Raw genomic sequence first — 13,944 nt, 5'->3', positions numbered from 1 at the left:
GTAACTCCTCATTTCTTAAACAACCATGGCAAAAGACACATCCTGTGGTCGTGGAAAAGACATTAGTCTGTTTAAGAAGGGTCAAATCATTGGCATGCATCAAGCAGAGAAAACATCTAAGGAGATTGCAGAAACTACTAGAATTGGGTTAAGAACTGTCCAACGCATCATTAAAAACTGGAAGGATGGTGGGGAACCATCGTCTTCCAGGAAGAAATGTGGTCGGAAAAAAATCCTGAATGATCGTGATCGGCGATTACTTAAACGTTTGGTCAAATCAAATCGAAGAAAAACAACAGCAGAACTCAGGAGTATGTTTAATTGTGAACACAAAAGCATTTCCACACGCACAATGCGAAGGGAACTCAAGGGGTTGGGATTGAACAGCTGTGTAGCCGTAAGAAAACCTCTAATCAGTAAGGCTAACCAGAAAAAAAGGCTTCAGTTTGCTAGGGAGCATAAAGATTGGACTCTGGAGGAATGGAAGAGGGTCATGTGGTCTGATGAGTCCAGATTTACCCTGTTCCAGAGTGATGGGCGCATCAGGGTAAGAAGAGAGGCAGGTGAAGTGATGCACCCATCATGCCTAGTGCCTACTGTACAAGCCTGTGGGGGCAGTGCGATGATCTGGGGTTGCTGCAGTTGGTCAGGTCTAGGTTCAGCAACATTGTGTGCCCAAAGAATGAGGTCAGCTGACTACCTGAATATACTGGATGACCAGGTTATTCCATCAATGGATTTTGTCTTCCCAAATGGATCGGGCATATTCCAAGATGACAATGCCAGGATTCATGGGGCTCACATTGTGAAAGAGTGTTTCAGGGAGCATGAGACATCTTTTTCACACATGGATTGGCCACCACAGAGTCCAGACCTTAACCCCATTGAGAATCTTTGGGATGTGCTGGAGAAGGCTTTGCACGGTGGTCAGACTCTCCCATCATCAATACAGGATCTTGGTGAAAGATTAATGCAACACTGGATGGAAATAAATCTTGTGACACTGCAGAAGCTTATTGAAACAATACCACAACGAATGCGGGCTGTAATCAAAGCTAAAGGCGGTCCAACAAAATATTAGAGAGTGCGACCATTTTTTGGTGGCGACTTTTTTTTTGGCCAGGCAGTGTATTTGATGTGGTCTTAGTAAAGCTGTCTACTAAATAATGCCTGTCTGGGTTAAGGATCTTAGTCGTCTACCAGTGTTAACTGGTACAACTATCATCTTTTCAAGCAATTCAGAGTCGCTCTTAGTTACTCTTTGCTTTTGAGAAAAGATTGCTTTTTTGAGGCATTAACTCTGTAGAAGTCTTAATTTTTACCTGATTGCTAACTCTTAGTTGTGATATATGTAGTGTGCCAGTTGGATGATCTGAAAAGTACCAAAACTTGCCTGTTCAATAAACAACCATCCCCCGTCTATGAGGAGAAGTGTTGAGCCAAACAAGACTTCTGTTAATGCTATCTCAATACTTTCTAGCATGACCAAAATAGTCACGGAAAATTGTCATCATTCATAGCTTGTGTCTTTTTTTCTCTGATTAGCCCAGTTGAAATTCTTTTTGTCAGATCTGGTGACCTTTATTCGACAGGCCAACAGGAAAGTATGTTTGAGAGAAATGGAAGATATGCACTAAAGTCCATTGGGCCAGGACTCAAACCTGACAGCCGCATCAAGGACTAAAGCCTCCATAGATGGGTCACACTTTACTCTTCCACCATGGCTGGCCTGGTTGAAACCCAACTCAGTGGAAGAAAGTCCAGTCAGAGAAGTGAAGAGAAATCAGAATCGAACAGAAGTGCATAGGAAGGCAGCAGGCTTTTAATATATAAAATGTCTGAACTTCCAAATCTGATCTCAGATCACCCTGGAGAAAGTAGGAAGAGCTATTTTTGAAAACACAGGGAAGGTTTTCCCAAAGTCTAAATCAATAGATGCACCATGTTGTATTTTTCTTCCTGTATTTCCACAAAACCACTGTCTGAGCCCAATTTCACATTTGACGTAAACTACTGTTTACTCTTTTCGCTTTTCCTCAGCGTCTAAGTTCTCAGCTCATACATGCTGCCAGAATATTCAGCTTGCTCTCAACATAACTGCAATCATAAAAAAATAATAAACACATAAATCTGAATGCCACAGGTTGCCAGGGCCTGAAAAGGTAACAGCAACATTTTCTACAAATCAGTTCTGGCAAAATACATGTGCCCTTATTATTTTTTGTCAGGGTTGACCTTGTAAGTGCTAGGTCGCTTATCTACAACAACGTGATCAGGGCTTTTCATGATCAAACACTTCAGCACTCCTGTTCTTTGAAAGAGTTCATAAATAAGGAATTTCTGAACATATTAGTGGAGCAAATACACCGTTGACTTTGGACTTAACAGTAAAAATCTCCCACCCAGGGAACTGAAGAAATACTAGCTGTACAATTGTTAAAACTGTTATTCCTACTCTGACCCAAAATAATAAAAAAAAAGGTTGTGCCTCGCTGAGTTTTGTGTAAATGTACAGACATGTTGGCTCTTTATATGCAGTCTGAAACCCTTCAGCCTCATGTTCTGCCTTTTCTTTCCTGGGATCCTCCTAATTTCAGTGAAAATGGGTTCAGTTTGGTCCAAAGAGAGAAAAAAAAGCAGCTCTGCGATGCTGTAATCAATGCAACTAAATGTGTGAAACACTATATGTTAAAAAAAAAGAAAGAAAAAGCCTTTCTCTGCAGCCTTTGAACCATCCAGACAAATTAACATATTTACACACATGACTGATAGATTCTTGTTCTTCCACCAAGTCATGTAGGTCTCAACAGTGGGTGGTGATATGTTACCACCACGTCCTTTATGGGACATATACTTTATTTTGACTATTAATAGAACCAAACCACAGGTATTTTGGCCCCATCCTCTGAACGACTCCTTCAACATTTTTTAACATTCTTTCAAGTATTTTTGAGAAGTGATAAAAAACAGAAACAGGACTTCGTTTGAATTTGACAGTAAAACGCTGAACAGCTCCCTGCATGTGTGTCAAGTGGAGCCACAAAGAGCTGTTTCACGTCTACACGTGAGCCTGTAAACAGGCTCATTTGTGCAATTTGCGTGCAACAGAAGGAGAAAGCCGAGCCCAGATTCTGCTGATTGCAGAGTTAATGAAACCCACACTCAGACGTGACGCAAAGGCGGCCTCTCGCGCCAGCCACCGGGCGCAACGCTGAACACCAACGCGCAAGTTTCTTGACAATTGAGAAAAACGTGTTCATTGACATCTGTTTAGGTCCAAAAACAGCAATCTGAAGGCAGCCAGAAGTAGGAAAAGCTGAAAAAGACATTCCTCTTAGAAGCAGAGTCAACTAACAGCGGCTTCCTTCAGTTGTACTGGCGCAGACAATTTGGCTTAGATATGAATGATTGAAATTTTTTTTTTTTTTTTTTTTTTTTGTAACCCCTCCAGGGGGTCTTTTTGTGGGCTCTAGTGTCCCTTTTCATGAAGTAGGCTGACAGGAAAGGGGGAGGGAGAGGGGGGAAGACATGCGGTAAATGTCGCCGGGTCCGGGAGTCGAACCCGCGACAGCCGCGTCGAGGACTTGAGGCCTCCAAATGTGGGTCGCGCTAACCCCTACGCCACCACGGCACGCCCGATTGAAAATTTTCTTGGCACAAAAAATTTTGTACAGGATTTAAAGAGTCTGCTGCATCAAATTAACGAATAAACAACCATATTAAACATAGAATATACCTGGCTTTCATCCGAATGTAACTTCAGTTTATCTGAAAAGAAGCAGAATTATGTAGGTTTTTTTTTCTTGCAAATCGTGTTTATATTCACATTTCACCTCTAATATCCACTCAGATGTTTACTGATCTGAACTGGGCAACCTCCAGTAGGGTGTCGTGTAGATTCTAGTCACATTCTCAAATGACCCATCTCACATCAGGCTGACCTCAGCGGTGCATGTTACCCCCCCCAAAAAAAACATTCAGAGGAAAAGAACCGGGCCAGTCAAAGCAGTGACAGAGTAATGAGAAGACTGAAGCCAGGCCAGAAAAGGAAAGAAACGGATAGTTTTTGTCTTCACACACGGCCTGCACTTCCTGAGCAGCGTGGTTCTGTCTGCACCCCGTTTGTCCAGGTTTGATCCACTTTTTCAGAAGCCAGAATACCAAGTTGTCAGAAACTCAGGCCAAAAGAATAAAGAAACTGCTTTGACTTGGGGAACTGTGAGGGTTCCAGAGCTCACACACACTTTCCTGCTTCACTCTGTCGTGTTTATGTTGGTCTGAAATTGTTTACTATGCAAAGTCTTTAATTTGGAGCATCTCTATGAAACAGACAGCTCCATTTAGGAAATGATACCAATGATCAGCAGAGGAAAATACAGCAAATCTTGGTTAACTGTCAAAACGTTTTGCAAGCGTCGACAAATTTGACTTCGCTTGTCAAGTGCGCGTGCTCTTATTTTGAAAGGATAAAGACTGTTTACACAGCAGTTCCATTTCCTCTCCCATCTGTAGCTCTCTTTAAGAAACTGAGCAAATTGCAAGCATGCAAGAAACCAGCAAATTAGGTGTGAAGTAACCAAGTCCATGCTCAACTCGACTGCCACCATTTTTCGAAATTCAAAACAAAACCAGCTAAAAGGTAAACAGCTGCTATGGCTTTGCGTAAAACAGTACATGTAGGTTTGTGAGAGGTCTTAACATTTACATCCAGAAGGACAAGAAAATGATTAAATCCAAGAATTTTTCCCCCCTCCATGTTTACAGTCGAGGCAGAGAAGTTGGGAACCACATTAGAGGCTCCGTTCCAAACCCAGTTTGGAATTTCATTACAAGTGGCATCAAACACGGTCGAGGGATTCACACTTTGCCTCCACGCTGAGACTTGGAGCCACTTACAGCGTTCCCTGCCCGGCTACAGCAGAGCTGGCGCGGTTTCTCATGCATGCGTCGCAGGTTTCGTCTCCTCGAGTCTCGTTCTCACTTACTTGGGTTTTCTTTGGCGGTCGGAGAGAGCACACCATCCTGCTTCAGACTTCCAAGCAAAACAGAACAGAAACTTCACAAGGGAGACGGCTGATTGAGGAAAGCACAGATAGACTGAAACTAAATAACTTGGTCACACGGATATTTGTTGACCGTCTGGTGACCAATTGGAGACATGTTTGTCCTCCAGAAACAGTCATAAAATGACGATGTTCACTTTCAATAGGTTAAATGAACGCTGTCAAACAGGATATGCTGCACCAAACCTCTTCAGACAATGAAGCATCCTGATAGAATAAATGAAAATCACGCCATCTTTTATCCTTTTTCAACTAAATAGATGACAGATTGAGACCGTGTACCTCTAGCCAGTGTGACATTAATGTAATGTGTTAACAGACTCATGCTACAGATTCCAGAAAGTCTTTCAGAGCTTTTATTTAGACTTTAGCAGAGTTAAGGGGACAAAGATATGTTGGAAAAACACAAAATAACAAAAATAAAACCCAAGAAATAGGCTAGAGATGCAAGAAATCATACAATTAAATTCTTGGCCAAGGAAGATATGAGCCGGTTTGACAGATCCACACCACCCAGCGATTGCATCACTTCCTTTCTACGCCAAGGACATCAACCTTAGATTATATCCTAGAAGAAGCACTGCTAGCAGACAAAGTCAATTCAGATTTGTGAGGCTGCTAACAGGTGAATCCACTTCAACAACTTCATTTTTTTAATATTCCTGTCCCAATCAAAGTTGCACACAAATTGAAAATTAAAATTGAAGTCACTCCACCACAGAATACAGACAACACCGAGTTAGCAGAGGGCTTTTGGCAAGCTAATCAGAAGTAGCAAACTTGATTCCTAACGATACTGGAGAACAAAAACAAGTAAAAAGCTATCTAATAATAATAATTTAAAAAAAAACTCAATATGCATATATAAAAAAAGTTCACTCTCCTCCCAATAAAGAGGTAATGCAGCATCCAATTCAAACAACTGGTCTAGCTTTAGCTTCTGTTAGCGATGCGTTTGGATCGTCTCAGTCCAGCCACAGGATGCTGGGATTTCAGTGGCGCCGTCTGTTCCCTTCTCTCTCTTCCCTTTACCAGCTTCACTGGGTCTCCTTTCCCTGCTCCAGATTTCTGATGTGACACTTCTGGTACCGACTGAACCAGTTTGACACTCTTCTCATTGTTGGCGGATTTTGGTCTCGATTTACATGCGATTTCATTAACGCGCGATTTAACAGCCTTCCTTTGGTGCTGCTGATGTCTTCCTTCACCACTCGCAGCTTGTGGCTTTTCAGGATCCTCCTTCAGGTCTTCACCTTTGTTTGTCTACAGAAGAAAATGCAGAATAAGCATTTTACAGCAATACAACTCAACTGAGAAACAAGTAATGTAAGAGCACTAACTTCCTGCAGGAGGAGGTCTGATTTCAGATCAGTCAATTCTCTCATCAGCTCCCGAATCTTCAGCTGAAAGTCACAATGGTTTACTACAGCAGCTTAATGGAAAAGTTTTCTGCAGAATCAGGTTACAAGCAAAACAATTACTTTAAGCCTTTTATATTTTTTTTTACCTCAGCTCCCATCATTCAATAAAACCCTCAGTTTAAATCAGATTGAATTTATATTCAGTTTTTCTTAACATGTTGCTGTCCTCTAGATGAATATCGGGTGTACAAGTCATGTAAATTTCAATGCAGAGTCCAGCATCAATTTTGCACAAACAGACGTCCAACAGTCATACCACTGAGGGAGGTTCTGCGTCTCAGGATCAACATGTCCGTAATCTTAATTTCGCTATGAGATCTGCTAGGTAAAAATACAACGGCCACTCATCGTTTTAATCTGTACAAGTGTACGAGTACCTTAGAGGTACGCTATAGTCAATGCTAACCATGTCAACCTCTACTACTGGCAGGTATTCTTGGGAGCAACAACTCAGTTAAAAGGCATTTCTTACCTCCTCATTGGCTACTTGCATTTCAAGATGGCCTCTCTCTTCAGCTTCTTTCTTGCACCTTAAACATTACCAGGTCATTTTCAACACGAGTCTCATTGTAAACATTTAAAGAGACATTTTGTTGAAGGCATTACGTTTCTGCAGCGGTTGCCTCCATCATTGCAATCATCTTCTTTTTTTGGTCAGTTAATCTTTGGATTTCTTCCATTTTGATGGCATCCAGAAGTGACTTTGTATCCAGCTGTGTGAAGTCAGAAGGTGAGGTCTCTCTCAGGACCAGTTTGGCCCAGTTGGCCAGATCGTCACTCGACGGGATCTGAAGGGGAAAACATGGGAATTTGTTCTTCAACGTGGACAAGGACTGGTTATGTTAGAGCTCCAACTTGTCCCTCTTGACGCTTACATTCTAGTTATGGCAAAGTAGATGCATTTTAAAAGTTAGTGCCACATTTGAAATGTGTTAAATGCCTAATTTTTGGACATTTCAGCAACATTCTTATAGAATCTGTTGCACACTGTAATCCGGAAAACCTTACCAGGCTGAGGGTGACCTGCGTCGTCGCCCTAGACACAAGTGCAAGCTCCAACATCTTCCCATCCATTTTCAGCAGGGCCTGAATCTCTGCCAATTCTTCCTGTGGACAGTTTCACTCTTCAAGAGAGGACAGTTCGCCTGTAACAGACTTCTGCCAGAGACCAAAACTACCTGAAGCTTTTTTACATGTTCATCCTCCGCCTTTTTCTTGATGAAGTTTAGGTCATCAGGAGTGAGATGATACCCCTTCATGCCCTTCAGCATGGTATAAGGGTTCTCTAAATTCAAACACAAAGAGGCAGTGGTGAGGAGACAGGTCACCTTAATGTCATTTATTCCAAGAGGCACGTCCAAGAGTCAAGTTACCCATTTTAAGACTGCTACAACCAAGCACCTCAACAGCTCCACCTGCCTGTGAAAAGAGAAGATTTGAATGAGTCATGACTGGTGAAGTCATGACTGTAGTGTAGAGCAAGCAATGCACCTCTGCGTTGCTGTTTGGCATCACAGGTTCCACATCCTCAAAATCCAAATGTCTCTCTACACTCGTCAGAGGAGGAGTGCGGGGCAGCTGACGACCTGATGGGATGTGATTTGCACCGCACGGCACAACTTCAAAGAGTGACTCTTCCATTTCTTTTCTGCTTTTGGGGAGGAACAAAAACAACACCACCACCCAACTCAAGCTCCAAGACTTTGGATAAATGCAGCGACATAAACCAAAGGTAAAACGTCACATTTCAAACTTACTGGTTCCTCTAGTTGCTTACCGATAACTTCCACGAGCCACCATAAATGGCAGCATGACTGACTTTTTGTCAGTCAGCTATCGCCTCATGATTGCTTTCAGCTGATTCAGAGCGGCCTGCTGTTCTCTTTTTGACCACCAGATGGAGGCAGAGCACAGAAAAACCTTTCGAGAATGAGCCAGGAACAGTACTGTGATTGAAAGTGTGTATTTTACAAAGGTAAAACTGCATACACCATCATCCATTGAGGTCTTCTCCTGTATAAAGCCTAGAGACAGACGGCCCTTTATATGACCATATGTTGATTTGAACATCATTAAAATCCGTCACACTCTCAGGATTGTTTAACCGTTGTTCTTACAATATTGAAAATGGATTTTTAGACAAGACCTTTTAGGTTTTATGCAGGAAAACACATAAAATTGTATGTCAAATTTGAATCTTTTGTCGCATATAAAATATGACAGTCATTTAAATGTATTTCTTTAAATGATCTCAGAATAAATCAGTAATATAATTTCGTGAGCAACACATTTTACTTTTCTCCTTGACTACACAATCGGTAAATGCATCAAATACATTGTTTTCTTACACATCATTTGTTTTGTGCATGTGCAAAATGTACACACAAAAAAAATCAATCAGCAATGTCTGTCGGAAGTTTGTATTTGTCAGAAATGTCGATTGTGATTTGTTTTAATTGGATATAGTACCTGAAATTGGGGTGGATCTAAATTGGATATTTGGGAATAAGTCTGATATCTTTACTGGTTTTGATCAACTCATTCTTCAAATTGTGTTATGAGATTCTTGGTTCAAGTTGGGTTAATAAATAACGTTTTTTTTTTTTTTTGGTAGTATGCTCTTGCATAGAATAAATTGCTTACACATGGCTTCCGAATTCGTGGGGAATTAGAAAATTTTAGGATTGGTTGATGTTACTAAATTTGTTTTTTGATTCTAAATTCCTGAGTTGTTTGGTTTTTGTTTTCTTTTAAAATAAGAAAACACAGGGGGAGATAGAACATAACTGATAACTTATATCAGTTATGTATAGAAGAATAATAAGAACTAAGTAAGAAAAACTTGACAATGTCCTCTATCCATCTTCTATGTACTGTATTTATTTATTCTTCATTTCTATCTTTATCTGTCTCCCTCCCTCTTTCAGATTTTTGTCAGCTGAATCTTTCTCTCTAATTATCAGGTTTGTTTCCTTGCCAAGCTCAGATAGTCAGGGTGTGCATTTCCCCTCTAACAGCCAAACCTAGTCAAAACGTTTATTCAATGGCGACTGGATTTAGCTGTATGTCAGGGCAGGACACACTCGAGCTAATTTGTACACTTGGCCCTTCGCTGTATGAATAGGAGAGTTCCTCCCGCCGCTGGTAGCTGGTGGCAAAAGCTGGTTCTCTTATTTTAACTCCGCATTGAGTGCGAGCGAGCAGAGCAGTCGCATTACTTTTCTGTGACTTTCGCTGCTTTCTTGCTCTTTCAATCGTTCTGTTGCGTTTTCCCTGTCACGGAAACCAGTTTCAAAGCATCACTGACTTTTAGCACCGTAAACACAGCGACAGGTTCTGTTCCGTGTCCAATATGAAGTTAAAAAAAGCAACAACCCGTTAGCTCGGATAGTTTCTTCATCACTTCTCAATCACGCTCTTCTTTTTCGTTCCTTCCTGCGCTCCGCTGATGTCCATTCTGTTGTCCGCCGTCGTGAGAAATCAATCCCTGATGCTCTGCCTGGTTCATAGTACAAGCCTGGCAGCCCGCCATGCTTTATTAGCCCCCCTGCCAGGCTAAGTGTCGCTTGTTTATGTTTTTAGGAAAATAATAGTAATAAAAAAAATCGCTTTCACTTAATTAATTAATTTATTTATTTATTTTAAGCCGGATTGCAAGCGTCTCTGTTGCTCTGAGTATTTCTCTAGCAGAACAGATTTATTCCTAAAGGATAGGTTTATAGTTTAAGCATTTAAAGCCGCTGCTTTACCTCACTTTACCTCAGCAGGATTGCGCGCCTCCTTTCACTCAAACTGCAGACAGGCTGACCTGTATAGATATTTACATCAACTTACTGAGGAATTATGTTTCTTTGGAAAACTCAATGTAAGAGTTTAAACCCCGCCCCAATAGCTCTGGTTGCGCAGCTCTATGTGAACCTCAGGAATAACGTGTAGTCCCGAATTCAGAGGTGCGCGTTGAGGGAGTGCTGAGATTTATCTTAGTGAACAAACAGAGCTCAAACTCAGAGACTAAACTCAGAGCGTCAGATTGTTGCTGTGGTAACAAAACAATCCAACTAGGGCTGGAGCGATTCCTCGAATGGTTCGAGTACCTTGATTATTAAAATTCCTCAAGAAAAATTTACCTGCCTTGAAGCTTCATTAATTTATGTTTTATTATTTAGTGCACCGTCTTCCAGCCGGGATATTATTTGCGTTGCGCGGAGCTCTCGCTTCCGCCTCTGAGTTGCTGACGAAAGCTAAGTGTTAGCAGCATAACGTCCGATTTTCAAGTTCGGCCCGTGGGGATTTCATTGATTGATGATAATTCACGGGTTTTCATCGCTTTTGGTGGACCAGTAGGCATCTTTAAAATGACTGGCGCGATGCCTGGAGTACGGCAGCCTTTCTCCTGCTGGTTCAGAGCAAACGGCAGGAAGAGCGCTGAAGGAGTTTTTATACAGGTGGGCGGATAGACTGAACACGGCGGGCGGCTGAGTAGTTGATGCTTGTAGTGTAACTGTAACTTTATGGACGTTCTCACGTTGGTCCCCTGGTCTACCGGTCCCCGGACTTGTGTTAGTTTGTCCCCTGGTCCATTTCCTCCTCTCCTCTCCCATCTTGCGTTTCTTCTCTCGCCTGTTTCCCTCCCCACCACCACCTCCACCACTCCAAGCCCCCCAACTCATTTCCCGTACTCTCAAACCCAAAGCTGGACAGGTACGGGGCAAGGTGAGAGTTCATCTATTAAACTCACTGAAGATGAACACATAAACTAAAAGCTGGAGTATCGACATTTTTTTATAAGCGTATTTGTGAGCCTGCCTCTTTATTAGTAAATTGGATATAATTACAGATCTTTGTATAACTTTTCTTCAGGTTAACTTAGAAAGTGAGCTATTATTGTTACAGCTTAGTTTTCAAAACTACAAAAAAAGTAACCGTTAGGGATGGTCAAATTTTTTTTTTTATCCAATTACTCGATTAATCGTAAGAATAATCAATGGATTACTTGATTACTAAAATATTACAACAGCCAACTATGAATACTGTTCTTTGAAGTTTTACAAAGTAAACTTGCCAGCTCCTTTAGCACCATCGATAATCTCAATAATTGATATTCATTTTAATTATATTTTTTGATTCGTTGCTTTTAAGACTAGTCGTGGGTTTAGATAGCGTTTCACTGGCGTTTCCCAGTAACATGTAATTACCTTGTAATATTTTAACATTTCCTGCCTACTTAACATCTTTTAATACAAAAACACGGTGGACCGCCTCGCCAACCCGACCACCGGGCTGAGCAGGTTTTCTGGGGGAAACCCCTGAAAACCAAACAATTCACCTACAGCAACTTAAACACTGTAAAACCAAATTAGCTTTACGTTCTTCACAGTGAGGCGTTTTGTTTCCATTTAAGCTGAGTAAGCGGCCTGAGAAAATATCTCCCTTTTGCTTTAACTCCCGAAGACAGACAGACAAGCAGGTGTTCAGCCCCAATGCGAGCCGGCTGCACTAACGCCCGGCTATCTTTAAACCGCCCCGCCGTCCCTCATGTTCGCTGGAGCTCCAGGAACTCTGGAGGAGAGTGCTGAGTCGTAAATACCTCTGTTTTTAAATTGCGCGCTCCCAGCATGCTGACAAGGGTCAGGGAGTGTATGTGGTGGGACAGACCGCTGCTTGTGCCGCTCTGGCAGAGTGGAGTGGAAAACATTTACATGGTTTTTGACGTGACAGCTTGCAAATCGTACCGCAATCAAAGCTAATTAACAATTTCATTTTCTCAGCTTCTTGACGCAGATCATTTTGTCTGATGTAGAAAATCTTTCACACATTTCGGCCTTTTTGATGTGCAAGCTCCTTTTCCCACATATTAATCCTTTTTCGCGACTGTCGTCAAAAAGGATCGACGATAGTTTTATCTGATTAAAGTTCCAGGTAAAATCCTAGCATTCAGCTGTGAAGATGTGGTTATCCCAAAATTACATTTTTACTGCAGTAAACTGGGAGCCTTTGGGAATTATTTTTTCTTCCACAATTATTATTACTCTCAACTGAACATAGTGGCAAAAATAAACTTCCATCTTGCTTGTGTGGCTGCAGATATGATCAAGTTGATTTTTTTTTTTTTTTACTGCAGGCATTTACCAAGCCTCGTTTGAATGGCACGTTTTCTTAGAAGAGGTCATTAAATACTAATTAAAGGGCCGCCACCATTTTCCCCATTTCAAAGAAAGTGGAGTTTGGCACAACTCGGATTTGTATGAATCTGCATTTCCATCGACCGCATAATTGCTCAATTTGACATTTCAAAAATTAATTTGCTTAATAAAAAATATGCACATTTAAAAAAAAACTTGTTTTTTGCGAAAAGGTTTTGCTGCTGGGATGAGGTGGTTTTTCAAAATTTTTTTATTTCATAAAACTGCAATGGAAACACGTTTGTTGCATCGCAGCCGCATGATCAACAACCGGTTGTTGCCACAGGCAGAAACCACGAAGAAGAAAAAGACAGGAAGTACTTGGAGGATTGTGGTGTGTCGTGCTTCTGTCGACTTACCGTGTGAACAAACTTATTCACGTTTAAATTTGAACTGTTTTACTTAATTAATGCAAATACTGCAATTGCAAAATTGTAATTTCTCTGCCTTTGAAAGGGTGACTTCATATGAAAGTTTGCTGATTCTTAAGTCCGTCCCTGTGGCGGACAGAGGCCGGCAGGCTGCCATTTCTCTTTCTGAAATGCCTCTTGTGTTCTCCTGTGCCAGGGAAAGTGTCCTGAAAAGGGCATTTCCAGCTGCTCGGACACGTAAAGCGTTGGCCGTGCGGAGCAGACGGGTCGTAAAGGGATTGGACAGAACAGCAGGGACAGGTGCTGCCGCCCCCTGATCCCATCACAACCGGCCCATTTGTGCTGCTGTGCACAAATTTTTGTGGAGAAATTTTCAATGTAGACATCTAAAATCAAACGCATGAACATGAAGGGAAGCTTCTCACTTTTTTTTTTTTCTTCACTCTCCATGTTTTAAAGCTTCGAAACATTTCACAAGGCAGTGGATTCGATTTTAAAGCTTTAATTTTTTAAGACGAGGTGAGTGATGAGGAAAATATTGAGTTTTTATGAAACACCCTCCACTGCCCCAAGTTTAGCTTACGCGTGTCGTGACCTGTAAATCTGGCAGCAGATTTAAATGATGATGACATGTTGATTTCTGGCCGCAGGTTTATTTATAATCTCGCAGCACACGCCGTTAAAAATAGACTTTAGTGCTTGAAACCGGAGGCGACCCAAAACTCGCCGATGGGATAAAAGCGAAACCTCAAATCTCATTATGCAATTTTTCTTTCTTTTTAAAGTTTGTTTTTAAATTCCTATTGGAGCAATTTTCCCATTTGTGAAGAGTGTCGCGCTGCTGTGAGTCAGTCGGACGACGTTTCCATGGTTACTTTCCGTTTTGACATAATGTTGCGTTTCCTGT

General features: G+C 41.5%; 1 protein-coding gene across 3 annotated transcripts; it reads right to left on the bottom strand.

Annotated features, from left to right (window-relative positions):
• Positions 1 to 5,444: 5,444 nt before the first annotated feature.
• LOC111607671 lies at positions 5,445 to 8,325 on the bottom strand. Of its 3 annotated transcripts, none has more exons than XM_023329860.1 (9): positions 8,262 to 8,325; positions 7,976 to 8,132; positions 7,858 to 7,903; positions 7,663 to 7,769; positions 7,493 to 7,591; positions 7,091 to 7,272; positions 6,957 to 7,014; positions 6,404 to 6,466; positions 5,445 to 6,326 (listed from the first exon to the last, which is right to left on the bottom strand). In XM_023329860.1, the coding sequence occupies exons 1-9, from the start codon at positions 8,294 to 8,296 to the stop codon at positions 5,997 to 5,999; spliced, it is 1,077 nt and encodes a 358-aa protein (XP_023185628.1). In that variant the 5' UTR covers positions 8,297 to 8,325; the 3' UTR covers positions 5,445 to 5,996. The 3 variants fall into 3 exon arrangements, with proteins under 3 accessions (XP_023185628.1, XP_023185630.1, XP_023185629.1); XM_023329862.1 differs by having other exon boundaries at positions 7,976 to 8,135; positions 8,242 to 8,272; XM_023329861.1 differs by having other exon boundaries at positions 8,242 to 8,272.
• Positions 8,326 to 13,944: the final 5,619 nt, after the last annotated feature.

This window comes from Xiphophorus maculatus, chromosome 24 (assembly GCF_002775205.1).
Source record: "Xiphophorus maculatus strain JP 163 A chromosome 24, X_maculatus-5.0-male, whole genome shotgun sequence".
NCBI classification, from domain to species: domain Eukaryota; kingdom Metazoa; phylum Chordata; class Actinopteri; order Cyprinodontiformes; family Poeciliidae; genus Xiphophorus; species Xiphophorus maculatus.
This window is presented reverse-complemented; position numbering and strand designations above follow the sequence as displayed.

What these genes read in the sequence shown, in the direction of transcription:
- LOC111607671 (XM_023329860.1), bottom strand. Translation starts at nt 8,296, where the DNA reads ATGCTGCCATTTATGGTGGCTCGTGGAAGTTATCG. An exon ending in TTGTAGCAGTCTTAAAATGG is followed by an intron (nt 7,770 to 7,857) that starts GTAACTTGACTC and finishes GTTTGAATTTAG; the next exon opens with AGAACCCTTATACCATGCTG. An exon ending in TGCAAGTAGCCAATGAGGAG is followed by an intron (nt 6,467 to 6,956) that starts GTAAGAAATGCC and finishes TGTGACTTTCAG; the next exon opens with CTGAAGATTCGGGAGCTGAT.